At 33.0% G+C, this 13,174-nt stretch overlaps 1 protein-coding gene across 1 annotated transcript; it reads left to right on the forward strand.

Annotated features, from left to right (window-relative positions):
• The first annotated feature begins 1,913 nt into the window (after positions 1-1,913).
• On the forward strand, positions 1,914-5,837 carry LOC120329728 (jmjC domain-containing protein D-like). The gene is made up of 7 exons (XM_039396507.2): positions 1,914-2,284; positions 2,379-2,539; positions 3,120-3,289; positions 3,851-4,005; positions 4,306-4,470; positions 4,877-5,016; positions 5,511-5,837. Exons 1-7 carry the CDS (start codon positions 2,025-2,027, stop codon positions 5,648-5,650), a joined length of 1,191 nt encoding a protein of 396 aa, XP_039252441.2. The 5' UTR covers positions 1,914-2,024; the 3' UTR covers positions 5,651-5,837.
• The last annotated feature ends 7,337 nt before the right edge of the window (positions 5,838-13,174 follow it).

A 13,174-nucleotide genomic window follows, 5' to 3' on the forward strand; every position in this document is an offset into this window, starting at 1 on the left:
ATTTATGTTTTTAAGTATTTCAATATATGTTCGAGTTTTACTTTTACCATTCATTTGGAATCATATAAACAATCTGAAATACTTTAAATTTTGACAAACAAACGTCAGTTTAAGAAATGAAATTCAGTAATCGTGATATCGATAAGGCTTAACCTATTCTAAAACAACATCATTCTGTATCTTAAATGATCAATTCTAAAGTTATTCATTCATTCCCAATATACAATAAATATAGATAAGTTATTGCGAGACTTTCACGGATTATGCTACCAGCTTTTGAACGTTCATGCTGTCTTTATTTTGGAATATGAAAGTTTTGTATTAAATATTAAACCTCCATTAATTCTTGTGATAAAACAAACATTGATCTGACCTGTAGAACCATATCGACTGAGCATAAAAAATGTTTTGTTGTGATTTGTAGCTCCAGAACACTACGGCACATAAACTGTGGGCTCAGACTTTCCTAAATATTCTGTTGTAAGATCATCATAGATTGTTGACGATACCAAAATCTAATTTTGAGACTTGGATACGTCATGTTTGAGAATATCGTTTAATATTATGAAAAATGTTCTTACGTGTAGAAGAAAATTGGATTACTGGTGATGAAGTGTTTTGTTATTGTCCAAGACGCAATTTAAACATTGTGAATATCCGTAGTCAAGCAACTAACTCCAGATTTTATCTCACGGAATCTTATCAGTAAACTTGTATGCTTTGAAGCTGTTGATACTTTAAAATCTATCTATTCCTCTGAAAGACACAACGGTTGTTACGAAAAAATTCATCGGTTCCGTACTATTTCTAATGTACAGTGTTTTCAGGAATGATTGCATGTGTATTCAGGTTTTATTTACACTAAAACGAGATCCGCACTGAAGTCTAAATCGATTTCAAAATGAAGAAGTTGTCTGATACGAGATCGATCAAAATGGAAACCTAAAAGAAGAACTTAAATTGTAAAGCACATAAACCTTCATAAATGAATTGAAGCAATAAATAACTTCATTGTAGGATATAATAAAATTTGTTGGATTCTGCGGGATTTACTATAGCAGACATAATTGCCACAATGCACTACAATGAAAAACCAAAAATCTGCTAGATTTATTGGTATTTTTTTTAAATAATATGATGCGGTACCTCTGCAGTCACAATGAATCGGTAGTCCTAAAACAATCTGGCCGGTGTGAAATAGCTTCGCAATTCATAGAACAGCGTAGAAATACCGACGTATACTTAAATGATATGCTGCTTTTTACCATGAATGAAGACTTGATTAAGCGTGACATCGTGATACCGTGCCGTGTACATCGTCATCCTAGCAAATAAATGAAGATGGTGTCGTGGGTGAAAACGTTTTATATTTTTAAGGTAAACGGAAACATTTTTGAGCAGGGTCTTTTTACGCTATGGAAATCTGGAGTATTCTGACTAGTCTAAATATTTCAATTTGACTGAACACATATTCCAGCGTTACAAGAAAATAATATGTTTTTAAAATATATGCACATTCGAACAGCTTCTGCTGCTTTACAATATACAAATTGTATTAGCAATATGGTGACGCACATATGAAATTCTAATTTTGTCTCTTTATTTGATTACTTCAGCATATGGAAAACATATCAATATTATCCGTGTGCCGCGTACACATTTCTAGCACGTAGAAAAAGACAGCGTGAGGTAGACAAATTAATTTAAATTGAAGGAAATGCATGTACGGAATTATTGCTAGCATACCATATTTATAAATTATATCGCAAAATTACCAGGATCATTCCTAAAACGTCAGATTATATTTACGACGATGGACCAATCAAGACTTAAATATAAAAATAAAATTATGGGATGCGGTCTATAGGAGCCAGATTATTACCCAGAAGAAGCTGTTTGTATTAATATATCAAATACTAATGAGGTTTATGTCAATTATATAAAGTTGTGCATGACATGGTATTTTTAAACTGTGTTTAGAATATAAAATATCGTAACAAATTAGAAAAAAAAATAGAACAACAATGCGTGCATCTTCGATCTTCATTCACGTCTTGTTTTGTGTGCTTTCCCGTCTCAGTTCTGTACAATGTGACGATCCTTTAGGACATCTTCAGCCCCTCGGATCCCACATGCCACCAATTAACATCGATGTAATCGATACTCCACCAAGTCCACAAGAATTTCTGGATAAATATGTCAAGGTTAATAAACCAGTCGTCATCAGAGGGGCAGCAAAAGCATTTGATATTTTTAATACATGGAAAAATGATGAATATCTCAGGTGGGTATCTGAAGAAACGTGTTCAGGTCCAGTCAATTCAAAGGATTGCAAATAATCTTTCTTTTGATTTAAATTCATAAAACAACTTTTACAGGGAGAAGTATGGAAAATGGCTTGCCCCGGTAGAAATCGGAAAATACGAAGCCCACTTCAACGAAACCGTAATAAAAATTTCGTTTGATTGGTTCTTGTCAAACTATAAAGATAAAGAATTGAGCATAATAAGAGATATAGTTTCTAAGAATCCAATGAGAGGTAAGGAGATTTACAAATATTTATATTCATTGATAGATAGTATTAAATGCAGATAGTAGTTATGTTTCAAGTTTTAAATTTTGATCATACCGCTTGTACGAAAAAGATAATTTACCTAATTGTGTGCTATGTATATCAATAGCATTTGCGAATTGCGATTATAATGAGCCACAGTACTATAGTTACAGACAACGTTCGCAGTTAGATATTGTCACAATTCTTATGTATTTACAACTTTTCATCCTTATAAATGTTAATTTACCCACAAATACCAAAATAGCTGCGTGGAGCGAAATTTTTTACCATTGCGCTTTTTTTCAACATTTTTTTTGTATAAATTTCTACAAATGGGACTTTTTGTCTTCCTAATAATACAATATACATAATTCCTCAAACGGAATTGCGAAAAAACGTTTTGCTTGAAATAAAATTGTTGATGGAAATTAAAAAAATATTTTAATATTTTGGCACCAAGAATATACTTTTATATATGCAACGTCTATTCATTAATTATATGAAATTGAAGCTATGAAATTGTTATTAAATGTAATACTTTATAATTTGATATAATTTTATTCAGATGAAATATCTTTAATGAAATCGATGTCATGTGGCGGATATCACGATCGCGTAACGAATGTAATATTTATATTCTCATCCGGTTCTGGTCAGTCAGCAATACATTGGGATCCTGCGGAAAACATGCATTGCTTACTTGACGGAACAAAGGAATGGACAATAATACACCGGGTACAATATTCATAAAAAATCATTTTAACGCTCGATTTCTGTTTTTTTTTTTCGATTCCTCGAAATGATTCTTTTATATCTATCTTGGAATATATACATATATATATATTATTCCATGAATTTCTATCCACAAATAACTGTTACACGTATACGGTTAGGCAATATCAGCTTCAAAATCATATCTGTTTTTTCATTCCACCATTTACTATTATCAACAACTGAGCAATTTTAGTGACTGCGGATAGGGCAATGATATATACATATTTTTATCTTTGAGAGACCGCAAAGATTTTGTAAAAATATTATGGATGCCAACGAATAAAAAAGACTAAATTGCATTGAAAATACATGTTTTACTCAAACTGTCAAACTTTATCATATACTACTGCTACTATTTAACACATCTAAACCGTACTTCTATTGTTGGTGTTGGATACGACGAGAAGTCCCTGATTCGGGCAAAACTAGTAAAAAGTTTGAAATTCCCAAGGTTATTCCAAAAATCTCACAATTTCGTTATGCAAACACTCTATGGGGTTAATAGCAGGTATTTTTGAACAGAAAGATCGCCACATTCTTCCAGAATACAACGAATCTAGAGTGTACTCTGTTGTGGATCCAATGAGAGTCGACATGAAAAAATATCCAGTAATGCAAGATATGCCTTGGTATCATGCTTCTATCGAAGCAGGAGATTGTCTGTTCATTCCAAACAAGTACATTTATTTTCATCTCTTTATTTTTCAATCTTGTGTTAGATATAGATTACCGAGAACGTTTTTCTACGTGATCATTAAAACATTATGAACATACATAACAAAATAGACCCATTAAGTTATTTATGTATATTTATGTAAGTATTCCGTTTTTTTTATTAGATGCAAATTTACTTTTTGTGGAATAAATTTATCTATACATATTTACATCACAAATAATTATATGTAATAAAAAAGCTCACATGCAAGGTACTTGAATTTGTACTGCTAAAATATACATTACATTATTCATTATTTCAGCTCACCGCACTACGTAAAATCGGGAGATTCGAGAAATATGGCAGTTTCAATTTGGTTTGCTGCACCGAAATCGCTCGATCTCAAGGACTGTCCAGAAAACATGGAAAATCTTCCGAATTCAGTACCACTAGGTCGATCGCTCATTTCGAGATTAGAAAATTTCAAGTGAGTAAAATAAATGTATTCATCGTATTCCATATTTTATTACGAAAGTTAAGCTATGAATTATGGTATGCGATAAAATAAACGATGAGATTTTTGAAAAGTTAAATGGTAATACTATGATTCTGCACAACGAGTAAACGAGAATATTGCTCGGAGACCGAAGACTTATCGATCAAAACTGCGGTTTCGATTCATGACTCTATAGTGACACCGCGTGTCATATTCTCGTTTATTTATTATTTATTTTCATTGTAATTTAGAAATACGACGATAACGCCAATTAAAATACGACGATAACGCCAATTAAAATACAATCGTTGAGCCTTCGGTACATATATATAAATCAAAGTAAAAACTAAAATATTCACTACCCATAGTTCGCTAACCTGATTCATTCAAAATCCAGGGCTATGCTGTATATGATGATAGACAACCGAGGCGATGAGTTGAAAGAGGAGAAGTTTTTCCATGATATTGAATACCCCGGCATGGACTATTATGATGACGCTGTGAAAGTATGGAAAGCAATAGATACAGACGATGACGGTATTTTCACATAATGCGAATATGCTTTTTTAACCCAGATATTCATTGTATACATTTGTAGACACTCTAATTAGGTTAATCAACACCTGCTCTATTTTAAATAGCTTTTCGTTTATTAGAAACGCTATTTGGTTGATATACTAAATAAGGGATTTGCCTTACGCAATAATTTGCCGTAATGCTACCTCTTGTAGATGAATGGCAATTCAGTTTTTTTAACGTAGGTGGAGAGCTTTATTCTGTCAGTGTTGAGCTGAAAAACCCACGTCAAGACTATATCTGTTGGTATTTCATAAACAACAATAAATCCGTATCTAACTCTTTATGTAATTAATCACTATCGATATATAATCTATCTAGCTTTGAATTATACCAAAAAGAACATCGAAAGGGTGTCAATTTGAAAATTGTTACTAAATTAAAAACTAATATAAATAACAAGGGATAAAATTTTTTCTCCCTTTAATTATTTTGAGGGCTTTTTCTTTGCATAGGTGTCATTACTGCGAAAGAGATCGAAGATATCACGGATATATCTGATGAAGTTTTGGATGCGTTTTCATTGGACGTAGATAAATATGAAGAAGATGAGGAACTGACTAAAATTGTCATGAAGGCGAAAGAAGAGTTATGAAAATGACTGACAAAGTGATTCAAAATTTTTCATGACTCGTCTTAGTAAAATTAACAACTGACAATGAGGATTAAAAATACAATAGGTTTTTTGCATTGTAGATAAAAATGATGAATGAATATAGTAAAAAAATGATAAAGTACATGAGTGAGATCAAATAAAATTATGCGAATGTACTAATATAATGTGAATGGTTCGTTATTTTGCCGACTAGGGTTATTTAATTAAAAAATACTCTAAAAACACAGCTTACACAAATCTGGCAGTAGTTAAATAATGTAATCAGTGCTGTACATTGTGTCACCAACCGTTCGTATTATGTGTGTGGCGACGCACACAAGCTGTTATTGAATGGATTTGTCTATTGATCGGCTCACTTTTCACACAAATATAAGGAAAAATTTCGATGATAACGATCGCGTATAGAGATGCGAGATCTATACTTGAGATTAGACTCGGAAATTCATTCATGTACTTCATATAACAACTATTCTATTCAGAATGATGTTTCTTTCGAGCTTTTTCATTGACTTCAGTATAACAATCGAGGTGAATGTTTTCTGGCAAACTTTTCGTCATCCTTAAAATTTGTACCTTTAAGAATTATAATATAACGTTGTTAAACAGAAAAAAGTTATATAGATTTGTTATTTGTTTTCATAAAATAGCAATTTTGTATACTTTCCGGTAATTTTAGCTATGCTTCACAACAACAATAATGCAAGCTCATTGAATATCGTATTCTGAGACGTGGTTTATTTATTCACCTCCTATATATTTATATAATTCATGCCAACGGACTCACATTATTAGTCAGAGATTGCTGGAGATCTTCCCAGTAAAATGTTTCAGCTTCAGGATGTAGATTCACCTAGACAAAAATTCCCCTAAGTAAAGTTAGGATTGCAAAGAAAAAACATGTACAAACTAATTTCATAACATATGTCGATATACATACTATATACATCCCCAATATTTTCCAAATATATTCTTTCTAAAAAATGTGGAATGCGTCAGCATACTACAAACTGAGTGGAATATACTACAAACTACAAGCCTTTTCATTACTCCTAATAAATTGCCTTAGAAAAAAATTACAGAAGACTTAAATAATTCATAAATAAGAAAATAATTCAGGATATGATGAAAATAAAGTATGCAGCTATTTCTACTAAAGTCACGAAGAGAAAAATACTAAATTTAAATGTCTCGCGTGAACGAATGAATATTGCATGGTGTATGGATTCGGAAACGAGTTTTTTTTATTGACAATAATTCCATGCTATTATCCGGACATAAATAAAATTATCATTTGTGTGATTTTTATAATGTAGCTTCATAGATGGTGCAGATATTGCATGCATTTTAAAAGTACAAAAATTTTTCAGAGTTTATTTGGATTCTTACCGTTGTGAGCTCAAGATCTGGTATGCATTTCCAATTATCTAGTATGTATCGCCCTCTCCACCGTTTCTGAAATAACATGGTACGATAATGTATAAAAGCAAAAAGATAAAAATAATTGAAATATTTTTCATGCTAAATATTACGATATTTGATTTCAGTGTATTTTTTATTTATTCAAGATGGGAGTCTGAATTTGATACGTATTTATATTTCATCCAGCACGTGATTCTCTAAAGCCGTCTTTTACTCTAGCATCAAAATCATACACCCGTTTGAAGAATACTGGCTTCTTCTCAGACCTGTGATAGATAGGTTTCATACATCTCCCAATTTTTAAATCTTTAAAAAAAAAACTAATACCGGATTTAATGACTGGTAGGGAGGAACATGCAATCACTAATCAAAATTATCATGAATAAGATGATAGGTGAATTTGTTGTTGCTAGTTATTATGCTATCAAGTAGCAAACAACTTCATATCTTATGAGCTTGTTATTTTTTTCATTCAAAAATGAAAATGAAACTATTTGTGACAAGCTTTAATGCACTTATTATTTCAAAACGTACGCATGAGCAGCAAAACCATTGAAAAATCGAGATCCACACTTTCCGTCGCCTCCTTTTGGTTTTTAATAATATATATGTTATGCGAAGTACGAGAGAACCAAGTGGAACAAGAAAAAAAACAAAAAGCCAACCTGAGAAAGAAAATTGATTCCGATAAATTAGCAATATGAATTTAGCTTTTAACTTTAAAATTTAGGATATTGCTACCAATTGTTAGTGTCAGCCTAATTAATTTAAAAGCTTTAAATATTCAGCATTACTAACTCTGACTGCATCCACCGGCACCATTGTCTATTAAGCCTTGTTTACATTCACAGACATTTCCTTCTTTATATATTACACAATTCCTGTCGCTGTGGCATTCATTCCACTTGTTGCATTCGTCTGAGATCATGTAAATAATTTGAAAACAATCTCATGTTTTGTTACAATATAATGAATTATATAAGAAATTTGGGGCTAAAATTGTACTAAAATAACTGAATTATTTTTTGTGCTTTTCCTTCATTTATGGCATTTACAGTATGGTATACAGTTTTAAAAACAATAAGATGCTTGTACACTTCACGACATCCAAGCATTAGTAGCATCCAAGATATTACCAATATATATTTCAATTTTCACATTAAGAGATTTTAAAACAGAATCTTCTGAACTAAATTTAGCTTCAGTGAATACTATAATTTTTTTAATTAAATTATTGACTGCAAAGATTTTATTAACTTTCGTCTGGAAACAAACATTGTTCTGACCTTTGACACCAAGATATGCAGATATGTTGCAGTTGATGAGAATGTCGTTTTCTGGAGCTCTCGCTGAATCAGTGAATGATAATAAATGTGGTTGGGTGGAATTTTTTTTTGTAGAACCGCTCCCAGGAACTCTCATTGAAGCACGCATGTTAGTTATAGTAGACAAATCTGACATCGACATCCCAGAGGTAACAGCGACCGTAAAGAATTGTATATCAGTATTTGAATTGGGAGGTGTAACAAGACTATTTGTAGAAAAAGCATTTTTATATACCGAGTTAGCATCTTTGGTAGTGATTCTTTTCTCATACTGTATTTTTTCTAAAGAAAAAGATGCTTCCTTGTTGTTTGTAGCTCCAGAAGACGGCAGTACCAAATCTGTGGGCTTAGATTTTCCCAAGTATTCTGTAATAAGATTATCATATATTGTTGACGATGATAAACTCTCAGGTGTGATTTTAGACTTTCTTAATGATGCTGATGAATACGAAAATGATGGCTCCGTGACACTTAAAGATGGTAAGTTTAGTGCATGCTGATAATCATCATCAGCAGTCGCAGGCACTGTTGGAAATATTGTGTCAACATCATGTACGACTGACAATGTTGATCTTCTGGAATTCAAAGAAATTGCTGAATTGACGTTTATGTGAGTTGCTTTGCTTTGCATGGCGACTGTTGGAGAAGGCATCTGTGTCGGTTCTGTATAAGAAGAAAATGCATTTTTGCTACTTGCATACTGGGATTGTAATACAGTTTTGTTTGTTGTTGAGATCTTCGAATTATCAATTCTAGTGGCGCCATTATTCTGAGCCTTGTTGAATTCCTCTGGTAACTTCGATGATCTTTTAATACCATGAAAGTTTCTCTTACTTGTCGCAATAAACTGGCTTACATCTGACGGCGTGCTTTGTTGGTTGTTGAGAGACAATTCTCTTGCTTGCATTAAAATATAAGGAATTTTCAGCGCCAGTTCATACGTTGATTGCTCCTCAGTTTTAGCCTTTGTTGGCTGTCTGCGCGAAAGCGCCAGGTGTTCTACAGGAGATGTCATATGAGTTGTCCCAGAAATCTCCATTAAAGCAGGCATAGTATACAAACCTGACATCGACATCTTAGCGGCAGCAGCGATCGTAGAGAATTGTATCTTAGTATTTGAAATAGAAGGTGTAACAAGATTATTTGTGAAAGAAGGTGTATTTTTGTTTACGGAGTACGCGTTTTTGGTGGTGAATTTTTCATTTTTCTGTATTTTGTCAGATGATGAAAATGCTTCATTTTTGTTCATAGATGTAGAAGAGAATGTATTTTTGTATATTGTATTCACGTTTTTGTTGGTGAATCTTTCCTTGTGCACTATTTTTTCTGAGGCTTCGTTGTTGTTTGCAGCTCCAGAAAACGATAGTATCAAATCTGTGGGCTCAGTTTTACCTAAGTATTCTCTAACAGGATTATAATAGATTGCTGAAGACGGTACACTCTCAGATGTGATTTTAGGTCTATTTAATGATGATGATGGATACGAAAATGATGGCTCCATAGATGGTAAGTTTAGTGCATTCCGATAATCATCATCAGTAGGTGCAAGCACTGTTGGGAATATTGTGTCAACATCATGTACGACCGACGATGTTGATCTGCTGGAATCCAAAAAAAATTGCTGAATTGACGTCTATGTGAGTTGCTTTGCTTTGCATGACAACTGTTGGAGAAGGCATCTGAGCTAGTCCTGTATACGAAGAATACGCATTTTTGCTACTTGTATACTGGGATTGTAATACAGTTTTGTTTGTTGTTAAGATATTCGAATTAACAATTCTAGTGGCGCCATTAGTTTGATCCGCGTTGAATTCCTCCGGTAACTTCGATGATCTTTTAATATCAGGGAAGTTGCTCTTACTCTTCGCAATAGACTGGCTGACATCTGACGGCGTGCTTCGTTGGGTGTTTAGAAACAAGTCTCTTGCTTGTGTTGAATTATTGTGAATACTCATTTCCAGCGCCAGTTCATTCGTCGACAGCTTTTCAGTTTTAGCCTTTGTTGGCTGTCTGCGCGAAGGCGTCAGGTATTCCACAGGAAATGTCATAAAAGTTGTCACAGACTGTGCCTCGTTACTGGTATTTACTTTGTTGCTCTGGACAATGTTATTCTCGAGAATCTTGTTTGGTGGTGAATAAGTTTTAGATGATCGCGTGGAAGCTGAGGGCATTTTTGAAGAATAGACTGATGAGCTTGTATTATGGTATTGCAAATTGGTTCCTTTGAAGGAAGTTCTTCTTTTCTTAGCTCCAAACGAGTTACTTCTGGGTGTCATTTTTGTATTCACCAATGACAACGGTCTGGTTGATTTGGCGACAGATATCAATGATTGGGAAACTTTCATTCTGTATGCTGAACGATTACTACTCAGGTGATTTAATGAATTTCCTCTTTGCATTACTGCAGGACTTGTTTTCTTTTCTGTGACATTCTGTCGATAAGGCACTGACGTAGATGAAACTAATATGAAGTCAGGCAAAATGATAGGAATAGGTTCACTGATGAGACGTGTATTTGAGATGTTAGACAATGAGGATACTACCGAAACTTTGGTTACAGATTGTTTTGAATATTTATTGATAGGAACACCTCGATATTCCGCTGATAATGGGCTCTCTGGTTCAATTCTAGATCTACCGGATGAGCTTGGTGTTGATGAATATAAAAGTGATGGCTCCGTGAGTCTTTTTCTTGAAGATGTTAAGTTTGTGACGTGTTTATAGTTTCCAGCAGCTGTTACACTAACAATTGAGTCTGTTTTGTAAACAAGCTTCTTTTTCGTTGATTTTTGTTGGTGTGGATATAGAGTACCTGTCGAATCAACAGCAATGTGAATCATTTTGTTTTCTTTGCCAACTGTTTGAGACGCTCGCAATGTAGACTTGTGTGCCGCTGTCAAAATAGAATCATTTGAACTAATGATATTAGTGGAGTCAGTCGGTCTTAGCAGGTTAGATTTCATTGGTAACTTCGAATATCTTTGAATAATGTGTGACTTGGATGTACCTGTATAAAATAAAAAGTTTTCTTGTGATGACTTGTATGGTTTTGTATAAATGGACCTGTCTTTCGTCGGTGTTGTGATATTCAAGAAACTATTTCTGACCAAGGTCAGTTCATTAGTAGGAAGTTTTGCAATATTGGCCATTGCTAACAATTCTTGCTTATTAACAGTCTTCAAAGTTTGTGCAGGTGTAAATATTTTTGTGGAAGATGCCACAGAAGTTGTCGCAGACTCTGTTATGTTTGCGTAATCTACTTTGTCCCGTACAATGTTCTTCTCTAATAAGTTTTCATTTGTTGACGAATAGGTTCCAAAGTGTCGTGTGAAATCGGGAGTTTCCTTTGCAAATTGGGTTTCTTGAGTTCTATTCCTTTCTTTGATTCTTTTTATTATGGTAGATTCGGATTCATCGGAACCAGGGGTTGTGGTTTTTTCACCTTCATTATAATCTTTCGTACCACCAACGTCTTTGTCTAAAACATTTCAAAATAAGTATTCAATAGGACTTGAAGAAAATTGAGAGCTCAGCACAAATAAGTAGTAATAAAACAGCAGAATTTAAATGTGTAAACCCAAATTGCATTGGGCTGATCGCTGGATTCATGTCTTCCTTTATAGGAAATGCAACACGAATTAAAATCTATAACACGACTTTAAAATGGATAGTTAAAATTCTCGCCTCTATTTACATAATGGGATGTTACATACGGAATTAATACCCCCATTCCAGATTCCGGTGTTCTATTTAAAATAGTGGTGATATATATATACGAATGTGCTTACCTGTTATGGTTTCAGCATTAATGCAAATCACACGATATAAAACAACCATCCATAAAAACGCGCGACAATTCATGAATATTCCAAAAAATGTGAAAACCGTGGTAAACCAAAATATTGTGATTTTTTGACAAAAACCTAATCCGTTACTCCAATGCTGTAAAATAAAATAAGATTACTAAAAGTGTCATTGTAGCAAGTAGGCTAGATTTATTTTAATATAAGACTATTCTAATCAAATTGTAATTGACTATAGTCGTATTGAATCTATAATTCTAAATCTTATAATTCTATACTATAACAATTTAAGTCCAAAATGCAGGGAATATTGCTTGTTAGATGGGAGGGAATTTCACGATGCAGAGGGTTTTATAACTACTCGTGACCTAAATTTTAATTATTTTTGTCTTCCTGAATTACTTACCACGCACCCAATAAAAATGTATAAATTTCGTTTGTTTGCAGATCATTGAAATTGTTCACTCGATTAATGAGATCCGTCTAAGAAATACTCGTTCAAGAGATTATTATAAAAATTCATACGACGATGACGCTAGCGGAGTACATAGCAATTATTTTAGAAAACATATCACTTAAAATACCCTTCACTTTACTAGTAGGTTTATTTTGATTTTGTGTATATTTTTATGACAAGACTAAAAAATCATAAGTGAAATTTTAACTTATATGCGCTAGTTTCACATTTTATTAAATTATTTTGTCATTTCCAACAATTTAAGATGTCTCAAGGTATTTATGGATAATACATGAACAACAGATCATCATTTTAGAATATTCTGTTGTATACTTATTTGAAAAAAAATTGCTTTTCAACGGATATGAACTCTCTACCACCGACCATTTGTCGAGTAATATTTTAAAATGTTTCGTTCTATAAATTAAATACCTCCATTACCATACAATCACGCATGTACTTTTAAAATTGAACAATATTTAGTAGTCTACTCTGCAAC

The sequence above is a fragment of the Styela clava genome, chromosome 12 (assembly GCF_964204865.1).
Source record: "Styela clava chromosome 12, kaStyClav1.hap1.2, whole genome shotgun sequence".
In the NCBI taxonomy this organism is placed as follows: domain Eukaryota; kingdom Metazoa; phylum Chordata; class Ascidiacea; order Stolidobranchia; family Styelidae; genus Styela; species Styela clava.

Coding starts and splice junctions, on each gene's coding strand:
- LOC120329728 (XM_039396507.2), top strand. CDS start 2,025: ATGCGTGCATCTTCGATCTTCATTCACGTCTTGTTTTGTGTGCTTTCC. Junction 2,285..2,378: donor AAAAATGATGAATATCTCAG/GTGGGTATCTGA, acceptor CAACTTTTACAG/GGAGAAGTATGGAAAATGGC. Junction 3,290..3,850: donor AATGGACAATAATACACCGG/GTACAATATTCA, acceptor ATTTTTGAACAG/AAAGATCGCCACATTCTTCC.